Raw genomic sequence first — 16971 nt, 5'->3', positions numbered from 1 at the left:
CACACACACACACACACACAGGGACGTGCACAGACATTTGGAGGGGCTGTTGCTCTAAACTGGAAAAAGCCCCCCCCCCCCCCCCCCCCCCCCGAAAAAAAACACAAGACCTTTTGAAAATTGTAACTTGTTTTTACTGTGAAAGAAACCAAACGATTATTACATCAACTAAATTGAACAGTAATTCACATCTCATAACAAAATAAGCTGAGGCGACTGCTTGCATTCGGTGACTTGATTTAAAAAAATGAAAACCAGGGACATTTTTTGTTTTGCGATCCATATCTCATTAAAATATCTAATGTTAGTAACTATAAAGACAACATTGGGACAATTCTGTTCTAATGTAGTTTGACCTTTGTAACTGCTCTGCAGACATACTGATAAAATAGGGCCTCTAACTAATTGCCTTAAATAAACTCACTAATTAATGAAACCCGTTCATTACACATTATTCTTATTCTTATCATTCTTTATGAGCGCAGTAACGGTAGGTATCTAATGACTTATTTATTAAGTATTCCATAACTTAGTAACAGAGATGGTCAAACTAAATTAGAGACATGGCATAAATCCTACAATGAAGCGGGACATTGAACTGTTCACCCGTGAGAGGGCGATCAAGAGAAGAGAGCGAGCGTTGAGCGAGTTCACAGATGAGAAGACTCAGAAAGACAGAAGCTCAAAAACAACAAGTAGCTATATTTAGGTGTTTTTTGTAAATGACCGACGGCATCAAGAGGAAGTAAAGTCCCCTGGTTTGTCCCTTATACCCTAACTGCCATGAGACAACTCAAAATCAAGTTTCAAAATCGGACACTGAGGTGGTCTTAAGGCACCGGCAGATGACAGCGCTGACAAAGTGTGTTTCCCGCAGCGAGACGCTACAATACTGATTGTGGGCTCATCATGTTGATTCGGCCACAACAGAACAAAGAAAAACAAGCTCTCGCTCTCTCCAGAGGGGCAGGTCAGCCGAAAAGGCCAAACGGGCCGTTGCCCGGGCAACATTAGCCCGTACCTGTGCACGTCCCTGCACACACAGCACCTGTTACAATCCTCCTTATGAAACACTGACTAGAGAAAATGTACTTATTTTAACTTTTTACAGTTGAATACTTTGCCTATAGTTGTTAAAGAAGCTGATAATAGCAATTTATTTGAATAACTCTTATTTGTATTGTTGATTCACCTAATTGGTTATTTGATCAATTAATCAATTAGGTACATGATCAATAAAATGTCTGGAAATTGTAATAAATCATACGAAGATTTCCGAAAAGTGTGGTTTTGTTCACAACTCAAAAGATATTCAGCTTACTATAATAGGAGTTTAAAAAATCAGAAAACATACACGGCTTAGAATCTGAAATCAGGAAAATATGGCTTTTATAGTCTTCAAAAATCTACTTAAATATATATTTGAACATTCAAAAAGTTGCTGAATACGGTCATTATTTCTAACATACCTATTTATTTTAGCAGCTCTTGTTATACAGTATATCTCATTAAGGAAAGCTTAGAGAGGAACGAATGGACTGAATGTGCAAAGGTTATTGAGTTGTTTCAGTATTTTTTACCTGTAGTTTTTAATGTAAAATCATAAGCTTGTAATACAGTAATATGCACTCATGTGTTATAAAACCTACAGTAGATTTGTAATTGTGTATATTTGTTATGATGATGATGATGATGTGCCCTGTGCTTTGTGTGACTCGTGCGCTGCCAACCTGTTTTAACTTCTCCTTTGCCAGACGGCACAGTTTAATGTGGAACATTTCTCAGGGATGCACAACTGGTACGCCTGCTCCCACGCACGGCCCACCTTCTGCAACGTGTGCAAAGACAGCCTGTCGGGGGTCACGTCCCACGGCCTCTCCTGCGAAGGTACGTCCCCTCAGAGTCTATGCATCACATTCATGCACACAGGCAGAGATGGCAAGAGTACACACATCCTTTACTCAAGTAGAAGTACAGATACTCATGTTTAAAAATACTCTGGTAAAAGTAGAAGTACTGACTAAACTTCTTTACTCAAGTAAAAGTAAAGAGGCTTTGAAGTGTACTTCAGTAAAAAGTACCCATAACTAGCAGCTGCTTTAAAGAGTACCTGACCTCCCTTTATATTAATAGAACAATAATGTCATTGTTAGCTAATGAATGTTTCATGCTGAACAACGGCAACATGACAACGTTTCCATTGGTCCCTCTTCTTTAGAGAAGACCAGGAAATGATGGATACACGGATCGTGTTCAAATCAATAGGCACGCAATGACTCTAAAGAATAATGACCACGCATCAAACACACATTCAGACTAAAGGAACCAGCTGTTTGGAAAATGAGAGAAGTAGAAAGTACAAGTATTTGAGTTCAACATGTAAGAAGTAGAAAGTACAGGTATTTGAGTTCAACATGTAAGAAGTAGAAAGTACAGGTATTTGAGTTCAACATGTAAGAAGTAGAAAGTACAGGTATTTGAGTTCAACATGTAAGAAGTAGAAAGTACAGGTATTTGAGTTCAACATGTAAGAAGTAGAAAGTACAGGTAATTTGTGTTCAACATGTAAGAAGTAGAAAGTACAGGTATTTGAGTTCAACATGTAAGAAGTAGAAAGTACAGGTATTTGGGTTCAAAATGTAAGAAGTAGAAAGTACAGGTATTTGAGTTCAACATGTAAGAAGTAGAAAGTACAGGTATTTGAGTTCAACATGTAAGAAGTAGAAAGTACAGGTATTTGGGTTCAACATGTAAGAAGTAGAAAGTACAGGTATTTGAGTTCAACATGTAAGAAGTAGAAAGTACAGGTATTTGAGTTCAACATGTAAGAAGTAGAAAGTACAGGTATTTGAGTTCAACATGTAAGAAGTAGAAAGTACAGGTATTTGAGTTCAACATGTAAGAAGTAGAAAGTACAGGTATTTGAGTTCAACATGTAAGAAGTAGAAAGTACAGGTATTTGAGTTCAACATGTAAGAAGTAGAAAGTACAGGTATTTGTTTTCAACATGTAAGAAGTAGAAAGTACAGGTATTTGAGTTCAACATGTAAGAAGTAGAAAGTACAGGTATTTGAGTTCAACATGTAAGAAGTAGAAAGTACAGGTATTTGTGTTCAACATGTAAGAAGTAGAAAGTACAGGTATTTGGGTTCAACATGTGAGAAGTAGAAAGTACAGGTATTTGAGTTCAACATGTAAGAAGTAGAAAGTACAGGTATTTGTGTTCAACATGTAAGAAGTAGAAAGTACAGGTATTTGTGTTCAACATGTAAGAAGTAGAAAGTACAGGTATTTGAGTTCAACATGTGAGAAGTAGAAAGTACAGGTATTTGGGTTCAACATGTAAGAAGTAGAAAGTAAAAAGTCGTACTTAAGAACAGTAATGAAGTATTTGTACTCCACACAATATTGGTTGTTGTATTACTGCACACATTTTATTCCATTCTATTTCAATGTAAATCCTGCTATATTTTTACTATATTTTGTATTATGTTTTAATGTTATTATAGTTTTCTTTAAATAGTTCTCTATCTGTGTTTTAAGAAATGGTTTTACTTTTATGTCTGCACCATGACACCAAGTCAAATTCCTCGTACGTGTCAACCTACCTGGAGATAAACCTGATTCTCATTCTGAAAACACGGGATGCTCATTCAGTTTTTACACAAAGACGTTTCTTACATAACTCTTTTTTTAATACACGGCCTCAGGAAGCAGCTCTGCTTCATTTGGACGTCTCAAACATTCAAAGGTTTTTATGTCATCTGCTCAAAAGCTGCAGCGTAGGCAGAGGAATTTGGAAGTACCGGGGTCTTTGAATAATGCAACATACAAAACATTCAAAGAAGAAGGAGGCAGAAAGTCGTGCAAATGGAAAGAAGGTGTAAGAGAATGGTGCAGCTGCAGAATGAAGTCAACTATATACATGTCAAGAAGAACAGGAGAACACCAAATGTTACATTCATTTCATTTCAAACCTTTATTTAACCAGGTAGGTCCCATTCTCTTTTTCAAGGGAGACCTGCAGCAAGTAGGTTCCACATGAAACATCAAACAATAAGGACATCATATTTACAGGTTACATTCACATACCTATCGACATTGACGAGTACCAACAGTATCAAGTATCATTGCAGCTATCCGAGCTTTAAAAACATGCAGTGGAACCAAATCGCTCAATTTAAATTATTTTTGCAGACCGTTCCAAGCCAGAGGAGCTGCGCACGTAAGGCAAGGCAAGGCAAGGCAAGGCAAGGCAAGGCAAGGCAAGGCAAGGCAAGGCAAGGCAAGGCAAGGCAAGGCAAGGCAAGGCAAGGCAAGGCAAGGCAAGGCAAGGCAAGGCAAGGCAAGGCAAGGCAAGGCAAGGCAAGGCAAGGCAAGGCAAGGCAAGGCAAGGCAAGGCAAGGCAAGGCAAGGCAAGGCAAGGCAAGGCAAGGCAAGGCAAGGCAAGGCAAGGCAAGGCAAGGCAAGGCAAGGCAAGGCAAGGCAAGGCAAGGCAAGGCAAGGCAAGGCAAGGCAAGGCAAGGCAAGGCAAGGCAAGGCAAGGCAAGGCAAGGCAAGGCAAGGCAAGGCAAGGCAAGGCAAGGCAAGGCAAGGCAAGCAAGTTTATTTATATAGCACTTTTCAAACACAAGGCAATTCAAAGTGCTTTACAAAAAACGAAAGACATTAAGAAAATGGCATTTCAAATCAGTCATTAAAAGAAAAGATAATAAAATAAACATTAAAAGCTTTCGTACCTACGTCAGTCCTTGCACTTGGCACATGTAACAAGAGCACATCATGTGATCTCAGACAATAGCTACCTGCGACTCTCTGTGTGATCAGAGAGCGGATGTAAGATGGGAGTTTACCCAACAGGGCTTTATAGATGAACATGTACCAGTGACTGAGCCTCCGTACAGTGAGTGAAGGCAGACAGGGTACAGTGGTGAGTAAGTGCTTTGCAGTTAGTAACAAATCTCAGTGCGCATTAACCCTCCTGTTGTCTTCGGGTCAAATCTGACCGATTTACTACTTTCATCAATCATAACTTTTTTGTTTTTACCTTTTCACAGACATTTGAACATATCAAAGTGCTGATCACCACTTTCATTGCATTTTGGATGATTTAGTCAACTTTGTAACACCCATGGTGTTCCTGGTCACACACACACACACACACACACACACACACACACACACACACACACACACACACACACACACACACACACACACACACACACACACACACACACACACACACACACACATACACTCTAGATGTGTGTGTCCCCCCTTGTGTGCCCAATCCCCCCATGTGAATCACACACACACACAGAACAATTTGACCCATTTCCCGCTCTTATGTGCCCCTCCCCCCACATGGATCACACCTGGCACGCCAATACATGTTCAGTGTCTGTTCTCTGTATATTTACTGCAGTGTTTCATGTATACCAGTACTCTGATACAATATGCACAGTTTGAAAGGGTGTTAAATAAAATGTGGTGATGATTAATGGCTTTTGTGTTAATGTAATAGCAGTTAAAACAGGACCGGTCAAATTTGACCGCGAACACCAAAGTAAGGGGGGGGGGAACATGAAGACAATAGGAGGGTTAAATACAGTGAAATAAACAACTGCTTATTGTTATTTTGTTTACATAAATCTGTAGACTAGACATAGAGTAGCGCAGCAGATCATTTGAGAACTGCATCCTGTGACTTGGCAGACGTATAAGAAGTAGGTCTAGCGAAAATTCAAAATAACATCTGTCGTTTTTTTCAATCACATCAAAATCACATATTAAGATATCGTGCAAATTGATAACAACAAGAACATAACAATTCATTACGAGGAGTGTTTCCAACAGCAGTGTGCAGGATTTTCTTTACGCATCCATTGATTTATTTGTTTATTTAATCCTTCAATTTTGTTTGCCTTTTTTCTGGACCATGCATACAAATATATAAATCTCAAAAAGAGGTGAGAGGATTTTCTCTAGATTAAGATACACGTGAATTACCATCTGCAGTGGACACGTGTGCAGGTAACAATCAACAACACAATAACACAACGAGTCTATCACACCAACAATTATCCGTACAACTATAATATTACAATTGAACTGCCTACCCCCCAAAAAGTGCTTATTTAAAATAAATAAGTTAAATCAAAAATGTTTCATCATCTGATTGTTAAGGCTGTACAAAGGCGTGGAATCAAATGCACGATGCAGAGACAAAGAAAGTATCAAAAGAAAGTGTTTTAATGTAATCAGGTAACAACACACTGAATACATAAAGCAACAAAACAAACACTCAATAAACGGTCTAACCTATACTATCAAAAAACGACTTACTTAATCTAACTCTATGGACGATAACTCCAAGGACAATGACAAAAGATCTTAACGCTGGAATGCTTGGAACACACAAGACAATCTGGCAACGAGGCAGGGGAAGATGAGAACTATACTAGACAGACAACACCTGAGGCCTGTACTACGCAGCTGGTTCAACCTAACCTGGATATGTTTGAGTTAGCCGGTTGGCCTAATCCAAAACATACGCGCTCTCGCTAAACGGTCCTACGACGCTGGTTATCAAGTGGATCGCTCAAGCCAGCCGTTTCCTATCTAGTTAGGTGCGCGTTCACATGAAAGGGGTGGTATCTGGAGCATTCGACCAATCACAAACATGGACAAGCGCACTGACAGCGCAGCGTCATACTTCCTGAATGAAAAGTCAACTATAATATTAGACATATGAAGAAGTTAAACTTGAAACATCCATGACTTAAACACTTGATCCAGGATCAAAGCCACAGAGCTGCACCTGCAAGGTGAATACAGCTGGGAACAGAACAAGTGTTTGAATGCCTACATTAACAGGGTTATGATATCACTGCCCCGTCTAAGACACGATCTGACTTTAATTACATTTGTCTCGAGTGTTTCGTCAACTAAATGTGTTGCTTAAAATAATACTTCTGCATACAGTCTGTGACACTGTGAGTGTTGCACGGCCAGATACGGCTCAGCTGACTCAGATCAAGAGATATATGATACATTATGAAGTGATATGCCGCGGACTGTACTTAATGTTACTCTGATCCGGTTACTTATGTTGTGGCAGATATTTAAGTAAGCTTTCTTAACGCTAATGTTATAATAGTCAGATTGCTCTGAAGATGGAGGTGATATTCTATTAATGTTCACGTTCACACAGTCGCTGATTTTTGCCGGCCGTCTTTCCTGCGACGGCAGCTTTTCTGTATTTCCTTTCTCCTGTAATATGACTTGATCGCTTTAAACTCCGCACACTGAGCTCTGATTGGTCAGCAGGCAGTGCTTTCACTGAGTTGATCTCTTAGCCTGCAACCTAACCTGGTCCCGACCAGGTTAGCCGCTAAGCATGAGTTACCATGGAGATCTAGCCGCTAAAAAGAGAACCAGCGTCGTAGGACCGGAAAGCCAGAGTTTCCCCTGAAGTTAGCCGCTAAGAGAACATCCTGCTTCGTAGTATACCCCCCAGGTGAAGACAATTTAGACAATCACAACAGCAGGAAAACAGACAAGGCAGGAAACGTACTTTAGACACATGAGGGAGGGTATAAGACTATCAAAATAAAACAGGAACCTCTAAACACTAACACATAACATGAAACCTAAACTAGGGAACAATCTTAGCAGAGCCGTCTACGCACAACACTGATACTATATATTTATATGCATGTATAAAAACATGGAAGTAAGATTGGTTTTAAGTTTCTATAATTGAATTGACTATTTTTAATTTGTCTAGTATTTTATCTATAGGAGTATATTAAAAATCTATTTCTTTGCTGTATTAACAGAAAACATGCCGTATGATATACTGTGCAGCCTATCATCATATGCAATTACTTAAGCTATATCGGGATAAAGTATTTTCTATGAAGTTTTTTTAGAACGTAGTTGTGTGAGGACACTGCCATCAGAAGCTCTTTGTCCAGACGTCTGTCCAAAGCAGCAGATCGGACTCACCGGAGCCAGTCTCTGAAACTCTCTCCGGGTTGCCAATCAAACTTTTATCTTGAAGTGAAATGGAGTGAGAGGGGTCTTTGTTGGGTTGCCATTAACTCAGCTCAGCCTCCATATGCTTTTATACCCTACTCTGTTAGAGACGCGTTGACTCACAGCGTTTCATTTACATTTCCCCCATAACGGATCAAAATAAGCTGTTAAGAGAAACCTGTGAATGACGCAGCAGCTCCTCACCTCCTCCGTGAACACACACTTTGGAGGGGGGTGTTGAGAGAGGGGGGTGTTGAGAGAGGGGGGTCGACATGTGAGGTTAACACTGCTTTCTTTTAGCCGGTGTCAGGCACCATCTGCATATCAACCACTTTTAATTTAGCTAATGCTTCCCCGTGAGTGCTTGTTGTCCATGCGAGTGTGTGCATTGTGAAGTGTTAAGTGTGTGTGTGTGTGTGTGTGTGTGTGTGTGTGTGTATGTGTGTGTGTGTGTATGTGTGTGTGTGTGTGTGTGTGTGTGTGTGTGTTTGTGTGCATTGTGAAGTGTGAGTGTTAAGTGTGTGTGTGTGTGTGTGTGTGTGTGTGTGCATTGTGAAGTGTGAAGTGTGAGTGTTAAATGTGTGTGTGTGTGTGTGTGTGTGTGTGTGTGTGTGTGTGTGTGTGTGTGTGTGTGTGTGTGTGTGTGTGAGAGAGAGCCTCTCCACTCAGTGTTCATTATCCTCTCCAATGAGGCCCTCTCACATGCAGAGCAGAAAGACAGATAGAGACATGGTGAGTCATTAGAGCAGCATATAAAACTCTTGAGATCGAAATCAGCGAGACCTGCTACACGCACACGCACACGCACACACACACACGGTGGGAAGATGCAAATGAGCTTGCAGAGCCTCGTTAAAAGCATGGCAGTGGACACATGGCACCTCTAAGGTCATCTTTTGCGTGTCAAGTGTGCAGTTTTTTTATTTATGAAGATTGTTTCGGTGTATTTTCACCTTTAATTTGGAAGATGACGCCAGAGACAATGGGTGAGACGGAGAGAATGGAGAATGACATTAAACTGAGGCGCCAAGTCCAGAAATAAAGTCCAGTTAGTTCACAAATGCACGGTGATAGTTAAGGTTGTGAATTCAAAAGCCAAACTACTTTATTATCAAAAGAGCATTTTTGGGGTAGAATATGTGTTTTTTGTTTGATGGAAGGGTTACAAAATTATGTTTTCTAAATTGATAAATGCAATTAAAGGTGGGGTAGGTAATTCACTTCAGAAACACTTTTTGTTATATTGCATGGAATGCTCTAAACATCCCGATAGCAATGAATACATTAAATGCTTTGACAATAAATCCATAAAAAATGTCATCAGTTGAAGCCGTGGCGCTGTAAAAAGCACGACCAATCATCTGAGCCGGCCCGGCTAAAGTAACTGGATGGCCTACCTACCTGTCAGCCTTCCATCTGGGCACAAACTGATCTCGTGCCCTCATTGGTCATGTGCGCGTTCGTGTGTGTTGGAGGAGGAGCTCTGTGAGGAAGTCTGAAGGAAGAGGCAGATTTTTTCCGGCTGCGTATTTTCAAATTCTAGCGCACTCTAGGAGCTGGTTTCTCCATTCTTACCGACCCTACCTTTAAGTCAGGGTTGCCAACTCTCACGCATCTGGCGTGTGACACACGCTTTCACTCTCAATCTCACGCTCTCACGCTGCCCAAACAATTCTCACGCCAAAACAAGAATACTGAAGACTAGAAACGGTTTTGAAAACTTTTGTCACGTAGTGATCGTCTTCTCAATAGAACATCTTTGATAATGTCTTCTGGCCAATCAGAATCAAGATAACGGCGTGGTGTTGTTCCAGGAAGTCCCGACGGAGAATACTTTTGCGGTAGTACATCTCATACATCGATACAATATTACGTAATGAAATAAGACCCCACGGTTTGATGATTGATAGGTGTGTGAGCTGTCTTTCATTTTGACACACAGAACAATGGGGGCTATCCACCCTTATCCACAAAGTAAAGTAATTCACAGCCTCTCCCTCTTCTCTTTGTGAGGAGCAGCAGGTTCAGCTTTCAGAACAAAGTAACACAAAACTAAAATGGCATTCATTTTTTTAAATATGTCGTGTAGTAATAGATTTATTTATTTTCTTCTCAAGAGAGTACCAGAATGTGTATTTTATGTTAGTATTTCAAAAAATCTCCTGGGGGAGAAACCCCCCAGACCCCCCTGCAGGGGTTGGGTTTTCAGCAGGTCAAGTCTTTCACTTGTGGAGAAATTGCAGGATTGGCTCCAGGTCGCCCTTTTTATTTACTACAAGACAAATGTGCCTTTTTGTTTCATACAGTTCAATTTGGATTGAGACAGGGAAATAATCTAAACCTCCCGCGTGGCGTTTCACTGTCAAGGGGGCGTGTATGTAATTACATTGCAAATACTGACTTGAGCCCCACCACTGTATGGGTTAGCCCAGAGCTATATAGAGAGAATTATATTCTATTATATGGCTCTGGGTTAGCCCTACCATACATTACCCAACAGAAATACTCCGACCCGTATTGCGCATGCGCAGATCCAGTAGAAATGATAAAAAGTAAAAGTCTGCTGCTTATTGTTCTACTAGGCCAAAATAGAGTCAAAGAGTATGAGAGTGAGAGTGTGTTAATTAATATATATGTTTGGAGTAAGTCTGTAGATTTGTGTGTGTGTGTGTGTGTGTGTGTGTGTGTGTGTGTGTGTGTGTGTGTGTGTGTGTGTGTGTGTGTGTTTCATGTATAGGCCTCTCACGATAATTAATTTGGTTGGATACATTTTCCCGGAAATTATTGCAATAAACGATAATATTGTCGGCACCGTTGTATGACCATTTTAGACCACTGACATAATGATAATATATAATAATAATTCAAGTACATCCTTTCAAACTGCTAGTCACATCCTCATGTAAATGGCAATGAATCGAGTTCATTTTTATTTATCGTACGATACGTCAATTCATTGCTTATCGCGACAGGCACACAATAAAACAGTGGAAACAAACATGTGTTTGACTTTCATTAGTGAATGAAACTGTGTGCCCTTTATAGTCTGTGTCCAATATTGTGTATTTGTATATATTGTGTATATATCCTATATATATGCTAAGGTCCCGCTGCTGACACGATAGCAGTCATTTCGTGCGCATATGTGTAATCAAACCCATGATATCAAAAATCTCACTCCAGCCAGGTACCCAAAGTTGGCAACCCTGCTTTAAGTACTGATTTAAAGTTCTGAGAAAATCTAGGAGGAATATTTTGAGGGAATATCATATGAATAAAGCTTCTCTCTGTCATTGTTAGATTCAGGATTCATTGACATACGCAAAATACAGCACTCATTTTGAGATATACATCCATATTGAGCTCAGACGCCCATCAGTACATTGGAGCCTCCTTATGTCCTGCTGTCTGCCTCCAGAGAGACACACAGAGATCAGGAGATGAATCAGACGGAGACGCAGAGAGGAAATAAATAACGAGCAGAGAGCCAGGCAGCGTCTCTATCAAACGTCCAGACAAACAGTTTCACAGCAATCAAGCAGGCTTAAATTCCCCTTCGATTTCCTGCACAGGACGACCGCTGGGGATCGATTTGTGCTACATCGCCACAAACACACACACACACACACACACACACACACACACACACACTCACACACACAGTGTTTTGTTGAGAGTGGAGCGGACATTAACAGCGGTGTCCTCTGAATCCTCCTAATGTCCTGCTAATGCTCCCTAACAGCATTTAGCGGTAACATTAATTGAAAACATCAATTGTTGCTCCCGGATATGACTCTGTCTTAGTTTGGATCTGTGTGGATGTTCTTAATGACTATACTTTGTGTGTGTGTGTGTGTGTGTGTGTGTGTGTGTGTGTGTGTGTGTGTGTGTGTGTGTGCGTGCGTGTGTGCGTGTGCGTGTATGGGTGGGGTATTAGAAGCTAAGTTGGCCCGCAGCTCAGACATTATTCATGAATCCACTAAGTGCCTCGTCCTTAATGGAGAAAAAAGGCGAGAGCAATCCCCGTCTGACGATACATCTTCATCTCCTCTATAAGAAGTATTCATGCTCGATTTACATTTCACTCTTCTTCTACTTCTTCAGAACGAACTGCGTTAAATACTTTAGAGTACATGTATGGGAAATGGAAGTGCTTCTCATACATACTGAGCGAACTGCAACAGATGGACGGATATTCATTTTTTATTAAGTTAGGAATTGAGGTACGCATTTTTATCCTTTTCCTGCAAACATTGTAACGGGATAATTACATATTTTGTGAATTTGCTTATCTGCTTTCCTGCTGACAGTCAGATTAGAAGGTGTTATTTTATTATTTAGTACAAAAACCTTACTGAACAAGCTGTGTTTTTTTTTTGGGGGGGGGGGGGTTTGTGCCCCAGGAAGTCACTGCAAACAGCTAAGAAAAAACAACATGCAAACCACAACTCTACTTTGATTTGTGTAAGAATTGAACAAACCAAATGCAACGTGTAAGCAACCTTTAGAGGAATAAGTAGACTGATTGTGTTTACCTTTTGGACAGAGCCATGCTAGCTGTTTCCCCCTACCTTTATGCTAAGCTAAGCTAAAGCAGTAACTGCTGCCTTAAATATAACTGACAGATAAAGGAGTATCAATGGTAGTGCAAGAAAGCAAACTGTATTTCCCTTCACTGTTGTTGAAAGAAGTGGTGGATGCTATTTCAAATTAGAATTTGGATGGCTAACTCGATAGCTAAGATGGTTTTTGGTGTCTTAAAACATAAGCTTGGGATTTCTAAGAACTTCTTCAACACATTTCATAGTAAAATCCGGTGTGGTCTTAATGTTTCTGATGGATTTCAGCATTTCACTAAAGCCCTAATGCTTCTACTTGATGAGTGGAAGAAAACGCGTTCAAAGTTGTCCACGATTTGCTATCCCGCTTTCCTAATGTATGGAAGCTACTGAGGATATGCTGGTTCGGAACTTTGCATACAGCAAAGTTGCCAACCCTCCCGATGTTCGCGGGAGACTCCCGATTCCATTGCCCTCTCCCGGTTTCCTCCCGGGGTCACATTTCTCCCGATTTCTGACTAAATCAGATTTACTCAGTCAGGACTGTTTCCACTCGGACTTTAATACAGCTCCACCATTGTTTGGTTTCCATGGTAGCGCGTCTCTTAGTAGCGCGCAACTGACAGTCTGTTGCGGCTTTCACACCAGCGCTTTTCCCTTTCTAGCTCCGAGCTAGAGCTTTTCTGGTTCAGCTCCGGTTTCCCTTTTCTGCTCCCGCTCTGTTCACACCGCCCAGAGCCCGACTGGTGCTGCCGCTGCTGCGTCATGACGTCACCGTTTACATCGCTGATTTGCTCCCCAACGGCATTACGGCGCTCACAACAACAACAACAACAACAACAACAACAACAACGGGGAACTGCGTCGGGTCGATGATCGTGTTGCTTTTAATCACACAAAGCCAGAATAAATTGAATAACGACTTCTCCAACCTTATACTTTTCTCCAGAGTGCCGTGGTTCATAGTTTATTAATGTGTTTCTGCAGCATTTACCGACCGCTGCAGTGTTGGCTGCTCTTCCACGAGAGTTTATTCTCCTCCGTTAGCTCCCGGTTAGCTCACACTGCAGCTCTAAAGTATTCACTGTCCGACTCACACAAGCAGCTGATACATATCCCCAGTTCCCCTTAGCCTAAGTGAATGTGTGTCAGTCTGAATTGACGCTGTTTGGTATCACAACGCTGTTATGAAAGTTTCTCTGGTATAAAATGGGTGATGTTAGCATAGCAACCGAAGCTAAACTGACTACTTGCTATTGCTATCCTATTGTGGCATAAACCGTTTTCTACAGGCACATTTTACCGGCGTATTTTTATTATGATTCTACTTGTGATAGTCGGACACGACAACCTGTGCAGCCCATGTATTGATTCCATCCGATAGCTGCTATAATACAAAACAAAACGTCTGCCTCTCTCCACAATGATCAATGACAGTGAACGGATGGTCAAAGTAAGGTACAAATAAACAGAATCACACGAAGCCTGGTTAGTGTTGCCTGACTTTATAAAGTGTGTTTATAAGCACTACTGCTTGTAGGCAGGCATGACAGTCGACCCATGTTCAGGGGAGGTGGGTTTAGTTTCCTGCACGCCTCGACGTAAGAGAGACGTAAGCGACGCCACCTCTTAGCTCCGAAGCTCTTGCCTCTAGACCAGTGCTTCTCAAAGTGTGGTCCGTGGACCACTGGTGGTCCGTGAGCGCCCCCTAGTGGTCCGTGAGTATATTGGTACAATTTCACATTTTAAATAAATTAATAAATTAAAGTTTTACGCACTCTCGCGGGAATATCTCCGCAATGGAGCGAGCTTAAGTTTCACTTTATTCATAAAACCAGTTTTCGATTGTATGATATAGCCCAGCGCAACACCTTCATCACACATGTTGCCACTTGTTTGTACCATTTTCAGGCGATTTGTAATCTGTTCAAGAAAAACGATGTGATTTTGGATATTTGTGGGGTTAGGTGGTCCGCGAGTGTTTTTTTATTGGTTAAGTGGTCCTTGGTATGAAAGAGTTTGAGAAACACTGCTCTAGACCGACAATTTTTTGGAGCTGGAAGTGAACCCGATTCCGGAGCTAAGAGCCGGCGCCGCTGCGGTGTGAACAGGAAAAACCGGCGCTTTTCAGGCTCCAGCTCCGAGCCGGAGCTGAAAAAGCGCTGGTGTGAAAGGGGCATGAGAGGGTGAGGAAGAGAGTCACAGTAAACTGAACAAGAATCGACAACTCTACCCTCTGCTCACTCCTTTCCTTGCTACAGGCCGCAAGACAGCGCACTAACAACTACAATAAGCATGTTAATGTTAAGCTAATACAGCTCCGGCGATCCACTAGTCCCCCCCCCCGCGGTGGTTTTGAAATGCTCCCGATTTCTGAGGTCTCAAGGTTGGCAAGTATATACTACAGAATGTATGCATGTATGTGCATTATGCAAGACACATTTATCAGTGAGTGGCTGTGGCTCAGTGGAGTGTGCTGGACTTCGAATCAGGGGGTAGCAGGTTCGAGTCCCACTGCAGTCAGCATGTAGTTGTGTCCCTGAGACCCTTCAACCCAAAGTGCTCCTGTGGGGATTGTCCACAGTATTGAGTGTGTGAGTCGCTTTGGATAAAAGCGTCTAACAAGTAACATGTGATGTAATCAGCAGATACGTTGAGATGTGTTGCTTACTGTAATATTGGCTCAGGTTAACTCGATAGCTAAGAGCTCTTTTTGCTGTCTTAAAACATCAGCTTGGGATTTCTAAGAACGTCTTCAACACATTTTATAGTAAAATCTCGTTTAATCTTAATGTTTCTGATTGATTTCAGCATTTCACTAAAGCCCTAACGCTTCTACTTGATGAGTGGAAGACAACGCGTTCAATATTGTCCACAATTTGCTCTCCTGCTATGCCAAGTGTTTTTTTTTTTTTGTTGTATTTATTTATAGAAGGACCATGCATACAAAAACATTAATCTCAGCAAAGAGAAGAGATGCAATATGCCAGATTATAGCTAGTTTCCATCTGTGGTCCTCAGACAGGTTCAGAACAATCAATAAACAAATAATAACATTGCATGATCTCTATCAGTCAGGTTGAGCTGATTGGCCTGTTTCATGCAGCAAAGTGTCTACAGAATGGATGCATGTGTGTGCGTTGTCTCAGTTACCAGCAGAGTCTCTACAGATGTGTTGTTTACTGTCATTCTGGCTCTGGATGAATCTGTCCTGCGTGCTGTATGTTTAGATGTTTCCGATAAATCTATTGAGAGTCGTGATGTGGAGCTTTTCCTCTGTCTGTCAGAGATGTGCTGCACAGGCTCAGGGAGGTCAGTAATTACTACGCTGACGTCTCATTAAGGCTTGATTCATTAGCTCTCGGTACTCTGAGGGGTCTGTCTGTTTCTCAATCAATCATGCATCAGTGACCGGTGATTCACCGTGAGTCGAGAAACAAGAGGAAGTCTGTGACAATCTGTGTTTTAGGTGCAAATAACGTGGGAACTTTTCAAAGACAATGTCAATATGAAGCTGCTTTTACCTGTTGTTGACGTTGTACAACATTGTGAGACTGACGTGTGTGTGTGTGTGTGTGTGTGTGTGTGTTTGTGTTTTCCAGTGTGCAAATTCAAAGCCCACAAACGCTGCGCAGTCAGAGCCACTAACAACTGCAAATGGACGACTCTGGCTTCTATAGGGAAGGATATCATAGAGGACGAGGATGGGGTGAGTTTACATGTGTTATACCATTTTCATGACAATAGTAAAAATGTAATTAGAGCTAGATAATAATAACTCTTGTTTAAACTTTTTAAATGAATTTTTTGTTTTTATTATTTGTATCGTTGTGTTTCTTACCAATGATGATTACACTATAAATTCAGAAAAAGGAAACAGATTATATATTTATTGATTGTGTTGTATGTGTATTATTAATGTAACTTGTGTATATCATGTACTGCCCAAATAATATAAAATAAAGTTTTCTAAAAAAAAAAGAAACAGATTCGGAGCCAGTATCAACACACAAACTGCTCCTAGTAGCCTAACCCTAACCCTGTTCAAAGTGTTTCCCATTCATTGAGCCGTGTGTGTGTGTGTGTGTGTGTGTGTGTGTGTGTGTGTGTGTGTGTGTGTGTGTGTGTCACAGATTGCGATGCCTCACCAGTGGTTGGAAGGAAACCTGCCTGTCAGTGCCAAGTGTGCCGTGTGTGATAAGACGTGTGGCAGCGTGCTGCGGCTGCAGGACTGGCGCTGCCTCTGGTGCAAAGCCATGGTGAGACATCTGTCATTCAAGGCTGCCTAATTATATGTTTACAGGATTAAAATCATACAAAAAACGTATCTTACTAATCACAAACGGGACATTTAAGACTGCAAAAAGCA

The 16971-nt window shown here is 41.2% G+C and overlaps 1 protein-coding gene across 1 annotated transcript in view; it reads left to right on the top strand.

The window, feature by feature from the left end:
* Positions 1–1754: 1754 nt before the first annotated feature.
* LOC117532908 (diacylglycerol kinase eta-like) overlaps positions 1755–16971 on the top strand; it is a gene marked incomplete at both ends in the record, with an annotated part of 43116 nt that continues 27899 nt past the window's right edge. Inside the window, 3 exon segments of the mRNA XM_034196506.1 lie at positions 1755–1887; positions 16205–16311; positions 16736–16861. Of these exon segments, the coding sequence (XP_034052397.1) occupies positions 1755–1887; positions 16205–16311; positions 16736–16861 (366 nt within the window).

This window comes from Gymnodraco acuticeps, unplaced genomic scaffold (genome assembly GCF_902827175.1).
Source record: "Gymnodraco acuticeps unplaced genomic scaffold, fGymAcu1.1, whole genome shotgun sequence".
NCBI classification, from domain to species: domain Eukaryota; kingdom Metazoa; phylum Chordata; class Actinopteri; order Perciformes; family Bathydraconidae; genus Gymnodraco; species Gymnodraco acuticeps.
Note: the sequence above shows the minus strand (reverse complement) of the source record. Positions and strands in the feature narration are given on the sequence as shown.